At 31.4% G+C, this 11,796-nt stretch overlaps 3 protein-coding genes across 5 annotated transcripts in view; 2 read left to right on the forward strand and 1 right to left on the reverse strand.

Moving 5' to 3' along the window:
• The window catches only part of LOC134259046 (uncharacterized), a 7,342-nt gene extending 6,653 nt beyond the window's left edge, over positions 1-689 (reverse strand). Inside the window, exon 1 of the mRNA XM_062741643.1 lies at positions 256-689. Within this exon, the coding sequence (XP_062597627.1) occupies positions 256-602 (347 nt within the window). The 5' untranslated portion in view covers positions 603-689. The remainder of the gene's footprint in view (positions 1-255) is intronic.
• Positions 690-1,331: 642 nt separating this feature from the next.
• LOC134259052 (ficolin-1-like) lies at positions 1,332-8,568 on the forward strand. The gene is made up of 6 exons (XM_062741650.1): positions 1,332-1,465; positions 1,577-1,719; positions 3,154-3,250; positions 3,327-3,497; positions 3,728-3,796; positions 8,398-8,568. The coding sequence occupies exons 1-6, from the start codon at positions 1,348-1,350 to the stop codon at positions 8,421-8,423; spliced, it is 624 nt and encodes a 207-aa protein (XP_062597634.1). The 5' UTR covers positions 1,332-1,347; the 3' UTR covers positions 8,424-8,568.
• LOC134259051 (uncharacterized) overlaps positions 8,437-11,796 on the forward strand; it is a 44,253-nt gene continuing 40,893 nt past the window's right edge. The window contains exons 1-7 of one of the 3 annotated variants that reach the window (XM_062741647.1): positions 8,438-8,978; positions 9,209-9,323; positions 9,436-9,543; positions 9,712-9,873; positions 9,972-10,123; positions 10,686-10,700; positions 10,982-11,716. In XM_062741647.1, coding sequence (XP_062597631.1) covers positions 8,581-8,978; positions 9,209-9,323; positions 9,436-9,543; positions 9,712-9,873; positions 9,972-10,123; positions 10,686-10,700; positions 10,982-11,114 — 1,083 coding nt within the window. In that variant the 5' untranslated portion in view covers positions 8,438-8,580 and the 3' untranslated portion in view covers positions 11,115-11,716. Of the gene's footprint in view, positions 8,979-9,208; positions 9,324-9,435; positions 9,544-9,711; positions 9,874-9,971; positions 10,184-10,685; positions 10,701-10,981; positions 11,717-11,796 lie in introns of those variants that run through there. The other 2 variants (XM_062741648.1, XM_062741649.1) reach the window with 2 other exon arrangements.

An 11,796-nucleotide genomic window follows, 5' to 3' on the forward strand; every position in this document is an offset into this window, starting at 1 on the left:
GTTCCTGCATTTGGCCACAAAATGCAAGTAAAGTAGAAAGTAGGTAAAAATAGCTACTTTGGGTAGCTTTAAATACCTAGGTAGCTATTAATACCTACGTAGGTAGAAATAGTCTTTGGACTGGACCTGTTTAGGTGTGAATAGAAAATCTATTTTACAGTTTTTAGAATATTCCTGTAATGAAGAACAGCCGTATAATTAAATATGTTCAATATTTTCACCGCCTTATTTCCCCTGGAATTTTATCATACTTACCATTTTGAAACTAAAGGCTCTCTTAAGATTTCGTTCTCCTGTGACTGGGAGCGCAATTTCCATTGAAATTCTGGCGCGAAAGCTTTTTCCACAGATATATCTTCTAAACATCCGTAATCAGTTTCAAAATCACAAGCTTTCAAACAACTTTCAATTTCAAGGTAATCTTCCTCGAATAAAGTAAATAAACGCCAATGGTTTATAATAATTTCAAAGATGTCACATTGTTTACATCTCACTCCTAGCTTGTCAATGAAATGACTATTCCAATCAGACGTGCTTTTTGGAAATTCGCTGGATTGTGATGATCCGCAAACGAACGTTAAATCGACAGAGTTTTTAGACATTTTTTAACTTAATAAAATCAATTATAGATTGTATAAAATCCTACATCACCTTGATTACCGAATTCCACACGGTTTAGAGCCGTCAGGGAGAAATTTGATATTGTACTTTCATTTTCTATCTAACGGTTTCAGGTCAAATTGTGCATAAGGCAAATTTGCCTGGACCCACAATGGGATAATGTTTCACCCTATTCTCTCTTTATTTATTTCATTATGATTCCTTATATAATGAACAAAAATAAAAGTGCAAAGACTTAAAAAAAAAGAGCCCAGTATAAACAGAATTTGATATATTCATTTTAGGGGAAAAGGGGGGGGGGATAAAGGAGCCATCTATTTCTCAATACAGAATAAATAAATTCTCTATTAATTAAGAAGTTGGTTTGTTTTAATTTGATACTCCTTATCAGTACTTATAGAGAATACACAGTTAGTACCAATGCTAGAGTCATAATATAGAATACGGAAGAATGAATTAAATAAGCATAAATTAAGTCCATTGGCAATTAATAACAGATGTCAAAATATTTGAAATATTTGAACAAAAAAAAAAAAAAAAAAAAAAAAAGAGACAAAGCATAAAAACTGAGAGGAAATTCATTTGTTCGGATTGGGATGGGGCTCCATCAAATAGAAAGAAAAAGATGTTAATGCATGAAGTATACAGGTTTGAATTTTTGAGATGTTTTGGGAAATCACTCAAAATCTATACTATATTTAATTTTTCGCAGACGAAATCAAAGCCATGCTGAGGAAGACTAAATGGGATCACAAGAATACGGTCATCTCCATACATGGACCTATGATTCTAGATCTGAAGTCAAGTTATAAACTAAAGGATGGACAGGTGTTTCTTAAATCACGTAAGTTTCTACCGATATATTAAAATAGTTTTGGCTCAATGGATCTTTATGCACTTTCTACCTAAGATTATTTTTAATGAATGAATTTTTTTAATTTCTCTTTTTGCTTAGATATCAAAGAAAAGTACAAAGACTGTGCTGATATTCTCAAACACAGACCTCTGAGTAAAGATGGTGTGTACACGATTTATCTCGGCATGAAGACAAAGAAGTCGGTGTACTGTGACATGACGACGAACGGAGGCGGATGGACGGTAACTATGGCAACACATACTGATACAGTAACGATGACAACAAGCGCTGATGTATATTACAGAATATCTACATTTTAAATATTTAATATTTGGCGTTTTTTCCTTCCTGTAGGCATTTAAAAAAATTCAATTAGTTATTATAATTAAATACAACTCAGTAAAGAATCTTCGAAGGAACTTGAAGAAAATGGAAATTTATTTCTTTAGAACTATATTTTAACAGAATATCTACATGTAGAAGTACATGTACTCGCTTTTTAAACTATAACACTTAATTGGCAAAGAACAACAATTCTTATTAAAGTTTCAGATTGAATGAAATTTGTTTTAGAGGCAGCAGATAGATTGATTGATTGTATACTGTTTTACGTCCCTCTCCAGAATATTTCACTGATATGGAGACGTCACCATTGCCGGTGAAGTGCTGCAAATTTAGGCCTATGATTGGCACTTGCGGCCTTTGAGCAGGGAGGGATCTTTATCGTGCCACACCTGCTGTGACACGGGGCCTCGGTTTATACGGTCTCATCCGAAGGACCGCCCCATTTAGTCGCCTTTTACGACAAGCAAGGGGGTACTGAGGACCTATTCTAACCCGGATCCCCACGGGGCGGCAGCAGATAGAAAGTTAATTAAAAAATGTTAAAATTAGTTTTAAATTCTTTGAATTCTAAAAGGTTCCCATTTCGTAAATACAAAAAAATGTTCATTTTTTATACCCCGCTTGAAAAGCAGAGAGTTCATAGTAAGTGGGGTGTCTGTCAGTCCGTCTGTCCTTTACACTTTTGGGTACCCATCTCTTAGCAGCATCTCAAGTTTTACCACTGAATGAAATTCAATGACACTTTGTTTTTATTAATTATTACATAGCAACATTGAATAGCTTCTATTTTTCTTTTTGATTGGACACATATTAAGTGGTTTTCCGTAGTAAAACCTTAATTAACACTGTCATTCTTTCTATATTATTGAGGGATACACATCTTTTATCCGATACTTTAACAGAATCTTTAAATTAGACAGGTATATGTCGTGTCATTGTGACCTCCAAATTTGTCATTTTAACCATATCGGAAGCGGTGCTATCATTTCGTGTGCTCAGTGCTCACAGTATTTCTAGTACTTTTTGAAGATGCTTAGACACAGAGTTCAAGTTAATATTTTCTCCAATTTTCTGTATAATATCATGATTTATGTTTTCATATGGCACCTCGCACGAAGATATAATTAAAAATACTTTATTTTATACATTTGAAAATATTAAAGAATTACGGGAAATTTCAGAAAATATGAGCTTTAAATCTGTAGCTAAGCAACATTTAAGCCTTATTTTAAATTTTAGCGCATTATTTTAGTGTAAAGCTTTTTAAAAGAAAATATACTTTGTGAATATTCCTAATCAATAAGGTTATGTTTGGAATATCTTTAATTAAGGTGATACAAAGACGACAAGATGGCGTAACTGACTTCTACAGAAACTGGACGGACTACAAAAATGGATTTGGAAACGCAGACAATGAGTATTGGATAGGTAATTATATCAACATTTACGAAACAGATTACTTTAATCATTTTGTGGTATTTCTAGAAAATTTTTCTATGTTTAGGAAATGATGCAATTCACACTCTGACAAAAGACAAGAAACAAGAGCTAAGAATAGATTTGGGGAGATTCTCTCGACAAAAGGCACACGCAACTTACTCCACATTTTACATCGAGAACGAGGCTGAAATGTATAAAATAACAGTAGGGGGATTCAAGGGAACCAAAGGTCTTGGTAAGGATTTAACCACACGTTGGATATGTTTTTTTTCAGATACTGGATAAATGTTATCATACAGAAATGATTTTTTGAAACATATATGCAATTCGTAATTAACTCTCACATTTTCTGTCTGTCTGAGACTCTCTCTCTCTCTTTCTCTATGCAAGAGAGAGAGAGAGAGAGAGAGAGAGAGAGAGAGAGAGAGAGAGAGAGAGAGTTTAATACTAATCACGTGTTTTCAGGTGATAGCTTTGGCCGTTATACCAAGATGAAGTTTAGTACCAAGGACAAAGACAACGACAGTTATTCTGGTAATTGTTCTACAGTGTACACGACAGCAGGGTGGTTTGGTAGTAATTGTTTTCGCACTAATCTTAATGGTGTATACAGGAAGGAATCAAAGAATGACGCCAGTGCGTTGTCTTGGGCAGACTGGGGGAACACTTGGTGGTCCCTGAAGTCGGCGAAAATGATGATTCGTCCAAAACAATGAAAGATTATTGAAATATGTCAATAAATTATCTTGAATAAATTGACTTAAAAGTAAAATATAGAATTGACTTTAGATACGTATAGATATTCAATATATTATTCTAGCACTCCAAATTGGACTTTAACCACTTGATCTTATGGGGCCAGTACAAAAATTCAGTTTTAAAATGTAGATCTTGTATCGATCTAAAGATTTCTAAGAAACATTATTAACAAAGGAATGGAATTTCACTGAAAATTTGTTAACGTTGAACACAAGAATGGCAAATCATTTATAGTAACTGCCTTGCAGGAGTTAAGATAGTAGAATTAAAAAAACGATATAGTTTTCAATTTTCTAGGCTTTGTTTTTAGACAATAGATTCTTTATTATTTGTGATACATTTACACGCTTCAGGTTTTATAAATGTTACAGATTATCTTTATTGCAAGGATAAAGAAAATCAAAGCGTAATCATACGTACACAATTCTTTATAAGTTTACCAGGCCCTAACTCGTACATGTACCATAAAAATTAATGTATTATTATGTTAATTTCATAATAAAGCGTATACATAAACGATACAAATATTAAAAAAGATGTGTTTGTGAAACACTGATACCCCCGTATGGCAACATATTAAAGATTAAACTTTTCTTAAATGAAAATTTGATTAAATGGTACCAAAAGTAGGGTATTCTCACTGGAAAACAATTGTGAAATTTGAAAGTAAGCCAATGTTGAAGTTTTTTTTCAATAAGTACAAAAATTTCCAAGGTCAAGGTCAAAAGGTCAATGTAATTTGGTATCAAATGAGAGGTCTTGCCACATAAAATACTTATGTAGAGCATGATAGCCCTAAAAGTTCAGAAGTTATGGCAAAGGTTCAATTTTTTAAAAAAGGAGGTGAAACTCCAAGGTCAAGGTCAAAGTTCTTGTTATGAAATGAAAGGTCTTGCCACAAGAATTAAATACGTAAAGTATGAAAGCACTAGCCCTAACTCTTTAAAAGTTATGGTCAAGGTTTGCTTATTTAAAGTAGGTCAATCTCAAAGGTCAAGGTCAAAGGGTCAAAGTTCTTGGTATCCAATGAAGGGTCTTCTCACAAGGATTACATATATGAAGTATGAAAGCCCTATCCCTTATGCTTCAAAAGTTATGGCCAAGGTTAAAGTTTTTTCACAAGTACGGAAATTTACAAGGTCAAGGTCAAAGGGTCAAGGTTGTTGGAGTCCAATGAAAGGTCTTCCAACAAAAATTACATATGTAAAATATAAACGTCCTGGTATCTACTATTCAAAAGATGTGGCCAAAGTAAAAGTTTAAAGTTTAAGTTTAAACGAATTTTAAAAAAGTTTAAATGTAAAAGTGGGTCAAACTCCAAGGTCAAGGTCAAAAGGTCAAAGTTGGTGGTACCCAAAGAAAGGTCTTGTCACAAGGTATACACATGTGAAATATAAAAGTCATAGCTCAACTAAATCAAAAGTTATGGGCAAGGTTAAAGTTTTTGCGGACAAACAGACAAACAGAGAGACAGACAGACGGACATGACAAAAACTATATACCCCCGAAACTTCGTTTACGGGGGCATAAAAAGTATAAGATACAATATCTACACAATATTTATTTAAGGATATGAAAACAGCATGCAGGTTAAATATTCTTATACATACTGAGCAGGAATAAAATCCTTCTCTGTACGCTATTTGAACAATGTTAATCAAATACAAAGAAAAAAAGGATCTGAGAAAATTCATAATTTCGACATAAAAGCATATTTAGAAATAATATATATGTCATATTTGAGGAGTTCTAAATTATATATTCATATGTATTTTGAAACAAAGATTGAAGTCCATATTTAAATTTCAGTTAATACAGATATATGTTACCTTGTAGGCACCATCAATATAACATTTGTATACTAGTATAGACCTACGGATAATGTATTATTTCATTTCCCCTGTATGCATATTGGACATCGTTCGTAAAAGTATTGACTGCAAGAGATCAATATGTTAACAAAAATATTACATTATCAAACAGAATATTTAAACACTTGAAAAGGAAGCACAATTAATTACGTAAAAGCATAAGGGCAATAAATACTCCTGACAGATTAAAGCTTAAGTTTCAAAAATTACAATATTTATGCCATGTACATATAGTAGCCTGTGCCCGTGTCTTTGGACATGTGACTCCGCCCTTTAAATGTTTAAAGCAACAGCTCTGGTTCGTAGACGTCACTGTCATCTTTCATTGAGCGAAAGATGGTTCTTTCCAAAGGAAGGTGATTATTACATTCCATAAAGTATTTACCGTACACGTATATCTGCAAAATAAGGATGATATTTAACTTATCTTTACCATTTTTGCGTGGTATAAACCCAAAAATTTCATGGCATGGTAAATACTTGATTAATCGACTTTGGTTAAGACATGTACATCAATGTCTTCTTCTGATAATCTGTTTTTGTTTTTTAAATGTTATATCTTTAGACATGTGTTTATGAAACTTCGTTCAGTTTTTATAGTTTTCACTACTCTGCTGCTTATTATGACTCTATTTAAAGCGGTTACACGGAATAGAAGTATAGGGTTGTTTGAGCACATTCTGAATTCGTACTGCAGTATCAATTTCTTTCGTCTTACATCACAATTATGGTTCCTTTTTTCTAATCTTGCTGGTACTTTAAATACATCAAATATAGTATTAAATTACATTAAATTTAGCATCTCTGAGAAAGAAATCAATGTGTTTACGGCCTCGAATAGGACGTTGGGAGAGGGGTGGTTAATTTTTGATGGTCCCCACTGGATATAAGGCCTGTGATTTCTCATTATATGCCCGTCGGTCTTCTGGGGATTAAATGGGAAAGCAGTGTCTCCCTCCTCCCTGTTTTCATACCGAAAAATTATTTTTAAAAATTTGAAATACGTATTCATTTTCATAATTCAAGAAATAGTATGACATAACTAAATAAAGCAAACATAAGTCACTTTATCCTGTAAGTAAAAACTTTTACACACATTTTTTTTAATTCGTTGATACAACCAAAAAATGAATTTAACGTTTTTTTTACTAGAAAAGACAAAGGTTGAATCACATGTATGAAATTCATCATACAATAAAGTTCATATAATTATATTAGTTATATAGAAAACGTTTAACAAGAGAACTATTTTAACGAAATAATTACTGTTCTAAGATCACAGTCTTTCTTTTTTCAGTAAATTATGATTAATAAATAGTCTTCACTAGTTATGTTTTATTGGAACGGAAAACTGAACAATAAAAAGTTAACGTGACTCTCTCTTACAACTTATCTAATTTTTTGCAATTCAGCAACTATTATTGTTTTAGTATAAGATGTTTGACGTCCAGTTAATGTTATAAAATGCTTGCCTTTCATTTATCTCATATCAGCATCCTGTTTGTGGAGACATGAAATTACATAACAATGACCAACATTTATCTTGTTATCGTTGTTCTTTTCTGTGAAAATCCACTTCAGATCACATGCAGTGGTTTTTAGCCACAATGTGCTTACGTATAATATATTTTGGTTATAATACTGTCAACTGGTACCTAAGAAATATATATTACTTACCTTTAAATTAATATAACTGAAGAAAATAACAATATTTCAAACTCAGAAAATTTTTTGTATTGTTTTATTGATTTATTGAATTATGATATTGCCAAGATTATTAAACACAAATAAAAATAATTGTAAAACACTTAATAATGATATCATCCCTACTGTTTGGATCTGATTTCATTATAAATATGCACACAAGTAGACTAAAAAGAGATGCAAAATTTTATATCATTTTTTGATTTCTTTGAGCAGTCTTACCTTGGTTTCTTATAATCAATTTTTAGAAAACTTTTTCAAAAGACTTCTTCTCAAGCAGTTTTAATCTGATTGCAATAAATCTTTAAATCAATTAAATCTAAATTACAATTTTTCCTGAAGCATAACCTTAAGTGCAAGTGTTTCTTTTCCTTTGTAACAAATACAAACCAGAAGAGCTACAGCCTGATCAAAGACTTCTGGTTTTTCTGAAAGATTATTTAGAATGAAGCTTAAGGATAAATAACACAAACAAACTATTTTCAGAAATCAGCATTATTTCTCATAGATTTACATTTAAATTGACAACCTGAATAATGTTTACCAAGTAGAGTGGGAGAATTTTATTATATTTTGCCATAAAGTTAAAAAATTGAGGAAAATTTTGAATAGAATTATATATAGAAGGCAAAATAAAATATCAAATGTAAGCACCAAGGAAAACCTACGATTTCTTTATATTTCAGGGATTAATTATTTATATCAATACAAATCAAAATCAGTCAAAAATATATATCAACCCGCGCATCCATTTTTTGTTTGTGGTAAGTACCCTTAATAGCTGTTTTCTTATTTGATCAGAATATACGCTCTGCATTTTCGCTTAGACGAAGCAATGAATATAGTCATAACTTCTGAACTTCCGAGAAACTGTGAATAATAATGATGACGTTCATTAGCTTCTCAGAATTTTTGCACACTGCGGCTGACATGTATATATAAACCCAAGATGTAAGCTCTAACAGCAATTCCAGGTATATCAACATGGAGAGCTGCCCGGTACCCTGTGTTCCACAGTCGCACATTTATGCTGACATTGATTTCAATGTTCGATCACTTCTGCTGATTTTTGGTGGTATGTCAACAATTGATGAAGGCGACATCCTAGAGCTCGAAGACATCTATCAATTACGAGAGGACCTTGAGATTCTGATCCGAAACGTATCGTATTATCACCCAAGAATACAGGAACTCCATGAAAGGATTTTTTCGTTGAAAACAACGGTTGATAAATTTACAAAACAGGAGGTCAGTCTAGAGGAAAGGATAAGATCACAATATCAGCTGCAGTGGGACGATATGATAGACAAATTCACCGATATCTCAATAGTTTGCAGCAAAGAACGCGAACGAATCGATGAACTTGAAAGAAATGAAATTAGGTTTGTTTCTAATACATTTTTTCTGATTTAAGCATTCAGCACAAATAGATAAAAGAAAATTCAAATGCAGATATTACCTAGGCGTATTTTATTCTCGAAAAACTTTAAAAGATTGATTTTATAATTCTACACTTTTATCCATGTTTTACATATGATAAAAACAACATGCTGTAGAATCTAATGCGTTTATTTTCAATTTCATAATAAAATGAATTTACTTTTCTTTTTAGATATAAAAGGGCACTGGAAATTAAAAATAGCAGAATAAAGTCATTAGAAGAGAAGGTCGCCATACTGTCAGAGAGTAATGAAAAATTATCCTCCACAGTTAGCCAAATGAAAGAGGTTTATGATCATAATCTTTTATTATTAAATATGCAGTAACCGAGTAATCAAATAAATTTTGTTTCTATATTAACTATTAAATGATTTTAAGTTATATGACCCTCTTTTATAGTGGAATGTAACTTTTTCAAATACGAAAGAGTGGAATTTAAAAACTGCCCACAGTCGTCTAGCCATGTGCAATGCAGAACGAACATTCTTCCAAACAACACACAATAAGGTATGTAGTCTGTGTCATTTTGTTTCTTTCTTATAAAGACATGAAGAATCACTTCACTAAAACTAAAAAAAAAACATAATCATTTTTATATTGAATAAATATTTAAGATGTTATTATTGAAAAAAAGACGGAGAAAAAGGTAGGGCAATGTTGTTTTTTTAATTACAGACCATCGGAATGAAGATGTATGACGAGTGGGTGTTTGACAAAACAAGAATACAGCAGTATTGGGACGCACAGATCATTCAGACCACACATATCATTAGGAATATCTATAACATTCGACTAGAGGCAGAAAGGCGATACCTTGCACAACAGTATCAAATTAAGGTATGTTTCTTTGAGAATAGTACATGAACAAAGGTATAAAAATGTTATATCAAATACATAAATAATACACGACATATAAAATTGAATGTTGATTTCAGATGAACAGATCGGAAACAGAGATACTGAAATTCAAGAAAAGTTATAAAGCACAACTTTTACAACTACAAGAGAAGGTAGCCCAATTTCAGACGTTATGGGAAAAGATGGAATCCAATTGCTCATCTAGGCATGATCAACATAGATGCACCAGGTTAAGGGGAGAATTTCGCATCATGGTTGACATCATTGTCTCAAAGTAAATCATTGATTAGTTAATAATTTTTATTTATTTATAGTTGTTTTCTCTTTATTAACTATTTAAAAATATTTATATTTCAAATACATGTATATTAGACTAAATCGTCGGTTTTGAATTCGCAAAAATTATAACAAAAATTGCAAACTTACATAAAACAGTTGTACACATGATGCATCTAATAAATTCATAAGTATTTAAGATGTTGGAAACAAGTTGAATAATAGCAATCGAAATGATGTTTTAAATGAATTAAAAAAAAGAAAAATAGGCTAAAAGAAAACCCTGATCAGGCTGCAATGTGGCCTTGTAAAAGGTTTAAGCTTGTGATTGCTCTTTGCTTTTAATATACAGTTGGATATCAGTCAAAATATATACAACAAAGTTCTCCTATAGGCCCGAATCATAGCCAAAATATATAATTTGTTCTTTCATTTTATTTCACACAGCACCGTTTAATCTCAAGTGCTATATTAAGCGTGCAATTGCTGAAAACTATTTATTGTTATGATTTCAGATTGGGAGATATTAGGTAAGTGTACGAAGCGTAATCACTTCATATGAAAGTTTTTTTTTCTCAGTCTGATTGAATTAAAGAAATGAAAGAGAAAAAATTATACTGATAAAACATCATCTCATTTTTCGTTTGTAAAATTGATAAATGTCAATGATAGAATTATTTTTAACGCTGATCCGGCAGTTTTCAGGTAAATTACGGTAGTCTATGAAAAGATAGAAATGTATTTCTTGCTATATTGACGTATATATAATGTCTAAATAGTCTAATTTTGTTATTTGTTATTTTTTAAAAAGTGAACCGAGCATTGCATATGCAGAAAAAAGGGTCATTTATAATGAAAAGGAGATTCTGAAAACCCCGTCTCCTGATGACAACGAATTTCTTGAGCAAAATGAAGAACTAGAGGGTGCAGGATCACTTGATTAACCAACCGCAGGATAGTTAGACTTCAAAGTAAAAACGTTATTTTCTATTGTTCTTTATTAATTTTACAATGCATTTTAGTGCTGATATTTAATACATTATATATACTGTTATGTTAAAAAATAACCCGTTTTTATATTTTTCATTGTATTTTTCATCTATAATCGATGCTTAAGTAACAAAAAATTAGTTTGACTTGTTCTGTTCTATTGTTCGTAGTCTGAGGGTTGCTCTAAAGGTAATGTCTCATTGCCTTAAAATCTTTTAAAATCTAATGTTATCAACAAAATTTTTAATACTTAATATTCATCTTGTTTTTGCCACTGCCTAAAATTTCATTCCGAGGTATGTAGGTGAATATTCAGCATAAGTTTTAAAAATAATTTAGCTGTAACAATATATTTTGTAAATTATAATTCTTCCAGGACAAAAAATTCATTTTATACTTTCAATTTGATGTGCATGTATAAACAGTGTAATATGTAGCTTATAAATATATGTTTGCTTTTTATACTTAACGTTTATGCTATCCCTTTTTCTTACTTACCCCAAAATGAAAAGAATAATAATAAAATGACTGAAACGGCACTTGTGATTTCTTTGATTTTTCTTTACATTCACCATATGCATAAAGCTCTAAAACATAGAAATCTGAGTTATATCTGTTATATTTCATTTTGAACAA

The sequence above is a fragment of the Saccostrea cucullata genome, unplaced genomic scaffold (genome assembly GCF_032062105.1).
Source record: "Saccostrea cucullata isolate Sc308-1 unplaced genomic scaffold, CSIRO_AGI_Scuc_v1 ctg3366, whole genome shotgun sequence".
Lineage (NCBI taxonomy): Eukaryota > Metazoa > Mollusca > Bivalvia > Ostreida > Ostreidae > Saccostrea > Saccostrea cuccullata.

What these genes read in the sequence shown, in the direction of transcription:
- LOC134259052 (XM_062741650.1), top strand. Translation starts at nt 1,348, where the DNA reads ATGCTGAGGAAGACTAAATGGGATCACAAGAATACGGTCATCTCCATA. An exon ending in CGAACGGAGGCGGATGGACG is followed by an intron (nt 1,720 to 3,153) that starts GTAACTATGGCA and finishes TCTTTAATTAAG; the next exon opens with GTGATACAAAGACGACAAGA. An exon ending in CAAGGGAACCAAAGGTCTTG is followed by an intron (nt 3,498 to 3,727) that starts GTAAGGATTTAA and finishes ACGTGTTTTCAG; the next exon opens with GTGATAGCTTTGGCCGTTAT.